The sequence below is a fragment of the Carlito syrichta genome, unplaced genomic scaffold, assembly GCF_000164805.1.
Source record: "Carlito syrichta isolate Samal-C Ts95f unplaced genomic scaffold, Tarsius_syrichta-2.0.1 Scaffold308755, whole genome shotgun sequence".
NCBI classification, from domain to species: Eukaryota; Metazoa; Chordata; class Mammalia; order Primates; family Tarsiidae; genus Carlito; species Carlito syrichta.
The window spans coordinates 562822-569242 of record NW_007252851.1 but is presented as its reverse complement, the minus strand read 5'-3'; the positions used below and the strand labels follow the sequence as shown (position 1 = coordinate 569242).

The 6421-nt window shown below is 42.9% G+C and overlaps 1 protein-coding gene across 1 annotated transcript in view; it reads right to left on the bottom strand.

The window, feature by feature from the left end:
* SPAG1 (sperm associated antigen 1) overlaps positions 1-6421 on the bottom strand; it is a 91747-nt gene that overhangs the window by 63057 nt on the left and 22269 nt on the right. The window contains exons 7-8 of the mRNA XM_021716337.1: positions 5881-5986; positions 263-393 (exon numbers count right to left, since the gene is read on the bottom strand). Coding sequence (XP_021572012.1) covers positions 263-393; positions 5881-5986 — 237 coding nt within the window. The remainder of the gene's footprint in view (positions 1-262; positions 394-5880; positions 5987-6421) is intronic.

Here is a 6421-nt window from a genome sequence, read left to right as displayed (position 1 = left end):
CTACCACGCCCGGCTGATTTTTTGATTTATTGTAGAGATGAGGTCTCGCAGCCCAGGCGGGTCTCGAACCCGCGGGCTCAGGCTGGTCTTGAACTCCTGGACTCAAGCAATCCTCCTGCCTTGTCCTCCCAAAGTGCTTATATTACAGGTATGAGCCACAGCCCAGTCCTTAAGTAGTTTTAATGTAAACATAATAAGTGTCTAAAAATGGTCTATGATAGATTTTGCTGTAAATTTAAAAGGATTCCATAAGTATTCTTACCCTTTAGGTTTCCAGGTTCTAACTCCAAGACCTTTTCACAATCCTGCAAAGCAGTACTCCAGTTCTGTAATTTGATTTCTGCTTGAGCTCGATTGTTATAGGCAGCTACAGTGGGACATGCTGATATGCTCCTATGAAAAACATTTACGGGAAATAAGCAGACCTCAGGTAAACATAAGAATACAGAGAAATGCAGCTTACATTGGAAACAAAACAAGTATAGACTCTGTATGGGCCAAATTGAGTCTCCCAAAAATTCACATGTTGAAGTCCTAACCCCTCAGTACCTCAGACTGTGACTGTATTTGAAAACAAGGTATTTATTTATTTATTTATTTATTTTTGAGTTGGAGTCTTACTCCATTGCTCAGGCTGGAGTGCAGTGGCTCACTCACGGCCACCGCAGCCTCAAGGTTGAGGCAGGCAATCCTTTCACCTCAGCCTTCCAAGTAGTCTGAACTACAGGTGCATGCTACCATGTCTGGTTTATTTTTTGATTTATTGTAGAGATGAGGTCTCACCAAGTTCCTTGACCTAGTCTCAAACCCCTGAGCTCAGGCAATCCTCTCACCTCGGCCTCCCAAAGTGCTCGGGTTACAGGTCTGAGCCATAGCGTCAGGCAAAACAAGGTATTTAAAGAGGTAACTAAAGTAAAATGAAACCATGACAGTAGGTCCTAATCCTGTAAAACTGGTATCTTTAGAAGAAGAGGGTATCAGGACACAGACTTGTATGAACAGACCATGTGAAGACACAGGAAGAAGACGACCACCTACAAGCCAAGGAGGGAGGCCTTGGAAGAAACCAATCCTGTCGGCACCTTGTCTCAGACTTCCAGCCTCCAGAACTGGGAGAAAATACATATCTCTTGTTTATGCCACTCAGTCTGTGGTACTTTATTATGGCAGTCCCAGTAAACTGATACAGTTTATGTTATGAAAAACAACAAAATAGAATTCTACATACTAAATCAACAATTAAACAGATGTTTAAATATCCAGTTAATAGGTTTAAAGTTAACACAGGCTTTAGATATGACACGGGAATTTAAATACCCATAGATCTAAAAAAATAGTTTAGTTAACATCAAATATCAAACACATCACTTTGGGCTGGGCACAGAGGCTCATGCCTGCAATTCCAGCACTTCAGGACACTGAGGCTGGAATTGGAGGATCACTTCATGCCAGGAGTTCCAGATTAGCATGGGCAACATAGAGAGATCCTGGCTCTACAAAAAATTTTCAAAAATTAGCTGAATATGGTGGCATACACCTGTATTTCCAGTTACTCAGAAGGCTGGGGTGGGAGGATCAATTGAGCCTAGCCTAGAAGTTTGAGACTGCAGTGAGCTATGAGCACACCATTGCACTCCAGCCTAGGCAATAGAGTCAGATTCTATCTCTATTAAAACAAAAAAAGCCGGGCTCGGTGGCTCAGCCTGTAATCCCGCGTCTTTGGGAGGCTGAGGTGAGTGGATTGCCTGAGCCCGGGGTCGAGACACGCCTGGGCAGCGAGACCACATCTCTACAATAAATCAAAAAATCAGCCGGGTGTGGTGGCGCATGCCTGTAATTTTGGCTACTTGGAAGGCTGAGGCGGAAGGATCGCCGGAGCCCAGCAGGTTGAGGCTGCTGTGGCCGGAAGCGGCCACTGCACTCCAGTTTGGGCGACCAAGTGAGACTCCAACTCAAAAAAAAAAAAAAAAAAAAAAAAAAAAAAAACAGACTGGGCACAGTGGTTCACACCTGTAATCCCAGCACTTTGGGAGATCAAGGCAAGAGGATTGCCTGAGCCTGCAGGTTGGAGACCAGCCTGGGCAACATGGTAAGACTTCGTCTCTACAATAATAAAAAAAAAATTAGCTGGATGTGGTAGCGCACGCCTGTAGTTCCGGCTACTTGGTAGGCTGAGGCGGAAGGATCGCTGGAGCCCAGCAGGTCAATGCTGGGGTGGCCGTGATTGTGCCACTGCACTTCAGCCTGGGCGATGGAGTAAGACTCCAACTCAAGAACAAAAAACCAAACACAGTCTTTTTTTTTTTTATCTCTTGAGAATAATTTCCTAGTACAAAAAAAAAAGGAACAACCAATCACAATTAACATCCTTTTCTCAGTTGTTATTGTGCCAACCAAAACAAATGAGTCCATAATATAAATGTAGATTTAACTCTGAAAGGAAATGATCATAAACTAATTTAGTCAAAGAAAGTTAATTGAAAAGAACAGAGATCAATTAGTGGCATGAGGAATAACAACTTCAAGAAAGCAGATTTTACTAGATTAAGGTTATGAGTGCAAAGTAATTGAAACTGCCTATATAAAATTATTATAGGGCCACAGGGTAAAAGCTGTGAAAAACACCTGAGTTCTAAAAAGCTGCTGGCATAAGTTAGAAGTTAATAAATCTGTTTTTCTTTTTTTTTTTTTTGAGTTGGAGTCTCACTCTGTCACCCAGGCTGAAGTGCAGTGGTATGCTCATGGCTACCGCAGTCTCAACCTGCTGGGCTCAGACAATCCTTCCACCTCAGCATTCCAAGTAGCTGGAATTACAGGCACGTGATACCATGTCCAGCTAATTTTTTTATTTATTGTAAAGACCATGTCTCACCAAGTTACTCAGGCTGGTCTCCAACTCCTGAGCTCAGGCAATTCTCTTACCTCGGCCTCCCAAAGTGCTGGGATTATAGGCTTGAGCCACTGTGCCTGGACCTCTAGGTTGCTTTTCTATAATGGCTTACTGTCTGGGCGTCAGGTCACTGGGCATCACAAGACTTGTAGCTTCCCCAATTGCTATTGTAAAACCTCTCAGAATTTTTTTTTGTTTTTGAGTTGGAGTCTCATTCTGCCTCCCAGGCTGGAGTGCAGTGGCACGCTCATGGCCATACCAGCCTCAACCTGCTAGGCTCAGGGGATCCTTCCATCTCAGCTTTCCAAGTAGCTGAAATTACAGGCATGTGCCACCATGCCTGGCCAATTTTTTGGTTTATTGCAGAGATGAGGTCTCACCAACTTACCCAGACTAGTCTTGAACCCATGAGCTCAGGTAATCCTCTCACCTCAGCCTTCCAAAGTGTTGGGATTATGGGTGTGAGCCACTGGGCCCACCTATAAGAGATATTTTTCAGACTTTGCATTTGGGTGACCCACACCAAGGAGTTGACTCAGCTGGTCCCAACCCCCATGGCTCTGTGCTCTAAGACAATTTCAACATCCCCATAATGTCATCCCCAACCAATCAACACTGCCTATTCCTTAGCCCCTTGCCTGCCAAATTATCTTTAAAAATCCAAGTCTACAAATTCTCAGGGGAGTGGATTTGAGAAATCTCTCCCGTCTCCCACTTGGCTGCCCTATGACAAACTCTTTTTTGACCGTAACAGCTGCTGTCTCAGTGATTTGGCCCTCTGTACACTGTGCATAAGAATCTAGTCAGGCTGGACATGGTGGCTCATGCCTGTAATCCCAGCATTTTGAGAGGAAGAGGCAAGAGGATTGCCTGAGTCCAGGGGTTCAAGACCAGCCTGGGCAACTTGGCGAGATCTCGTTTCTATAACAAATCAAAAAATTAGCTGGGCATGGTGGTGCATGCCTGTGGTTCCAGCTACTTGGAAGGCTAAGGTAGAAGGATCGTCTGTGCCCAGCAGGTTGAGGCTGTAGTGGCCGTGAGCATGCCACTGCACTCCAGCCTGGACAACAGAGTGAGACTCTGACTCAAAAAAAAGAAAATGAAAATGTGACAAAAAGGTCAATTTACTAAGATAATTAAAGATGACTATAAGGAAATTACATGACTGGGCATTTTCCAGGCATGGAAAATACATGAAGGAGTAAATACTGAGTCCCTGACGCTGAGTACTTACCAAAGGCCAGGTACTAAGTCCTTTATACACACAGCTCATTTAGTTCTCATTACAAGTCACAGAGGAGATATTATGTTCTTCCCATTTTACAGATGAGAAAGTAGATGCAACAGAAAGGTGAAGTAGAAGGCCCACTGCCACAAACTAGTAAATGATAGTCAAGATTCAAACCCAGATGTCTCCACTCTTTACCACCATCTTATTTTGCCTTTCAGCACATACTTATACCTAAATCTCACAGCAGCTCTGAAGTAGACACCGTTATACCCTCCTCACATTGAGGAAACTAAGGCAAGGGAAGTGAAAAATCTACCCAAGGTCAGGAAAGGGTGGTTTAAGTTCTCTTAACCATCACACTATGCTGCTTTAATTCTTTAATGATACGACTTCTCAAAAAAAAGAAGATAAACATTTTGTTCTGTAACAGACAAGAAAGCTTCTAGTGGAAATATACAAGAAAAGAAAGAACAGTAGCAGGGCTGACATCCACCTGCTTGAACAAAGGAGGCTGTACTGGCTGAATGAGCCATCAAATATTCTGTTTACCTAATGTTTCATTTAAAGTCTTGAGACAAGCTTCTTTAGAGACACAAACAACATTGAAAAAAAAATCTATCTTCTTTCTGTAGGTGGAAAAAAGACTGTACAGAGTTTAGTGTTAAGATGACATTAGTGATTCTATAATTACAGTTTGCCAGTAACAACATTTTAGAAATGTGATCTACTTTTCACAGACTGTTAAGAACTTCAAAAGTTCATACAAGTATTTATTTAATATCTACTATGAACCAGCTAGTTGTTGGGTCTTGGGGATATTGTGATATAAAAAAACTTGACAAGTGGGTTCTGCTCTTACAGATCACAATCAAGTTACTATCACATAGACACAAATTATACTACTGACAAGTGCTGCAAAGGAGAGGTAAGACTCTGTAAGAGCCTACAACTTGAAGAGTGAGGTGGGATGGAGATTTAACCAATCTGGAAGGTCAGGAAAGACTTCTCCAAAGAAATAAGGCATGGGCTAAGAGTTGAAGGATAAGTTAGAAGTAACTAGATAATGAGAGGGGGGAGGTATATTTTATTTTATTTTATCTTTATTTATTTTGGGGGTTGGAGTCTCACTCTTGTCACCCAGGCTGGAGTACAGTGGTATGCTCACAGTCACTGCAGCCTCGACCTGCTGGGTTTAGGCAATCCTTCCGCCTCAGCCGTCGAAGTAGCTTGAATGGCTAGTTTTTGTGATTTATTGTAGAGATGAGGACTCACCAAGTTGCCCAGGTTGGTCTCGAATCCTGGGCTTAGGCAATCCTCTCACCTTGGCCTCCCAAAGTGCTGAGATTACAGGCTGAGCCACTGCGCCCAGCCAGGGAAGAGTATTTTAGATGGCGGGCCCAGCATGTGAAAAGGCCCTGTGGTAGAAAGGAGCACCACAAGTACCAGAATTAAATCCAGAGTCTGACTACAGAACACAAGTTCTTAACTTTCATGTTATAAAAATTTTCTGCTGAATGTCTATTTCCTTTGTAAAACAGGAAAGTTAAGTCCTCTGTCAAAAGTGGGAAGGGGTGGAAACTTGGTATTGAAAAAAAATGAATGAAAAAAATGAAGACAAACACAAGTGAATTTAGGATAAATCACAAGTATAAGACATTGAATGATTCTGACATAGACTAACTTATTTATATTGCTTCAACATTTAAATGCTATCATATTATTAAATGGCAAGTTTAAACCACAACAAATATTTGCTCACCTAGTATAATACATCACTGCCTCTTCATAATCTCCTGAGTTGAAAGCTTCATTTCCTTTTTCCTTTTCACGAGTAGCAAGAAAATCCTTTTCTTTCTCAGTTAGGCCTAGAAATAAATGTTATCTGCTATATGTGAAAATACAATTTAACAGTATTTTTTCTTTTTAGTCAGGATCTCACTCTGTAGCCGAGGCTGGAGTGCAGTGGCAGAATCACAGCAATCCTTCTTCCTCAGTCTTTTGAGTAGCTGGGACTACGGGTGTGAGCCACTGCACCAGGTCAAAATATTTTTAAGGCAGCTGCAGTGGCTCAGCCTGTAATCCCAGCACTTTGGGAGGCCCAGGCAAGAGGATTTCCTAAACCCGGGGGTTCGAGACCAGTCTGGGCAACTTGGTGAGACCTCGTCTCCATAAAAAATTATAAAAACTAGCCAGGCATGGTGGTGTGCGTCTGTAGTTCCAGCTACTCGAATGGCTGAGGAGGAAGGATCGCCTAAGCCCAGCAGGTCGAGGCTGTGGTGGCTGTGAGTGTGCCACTGCAC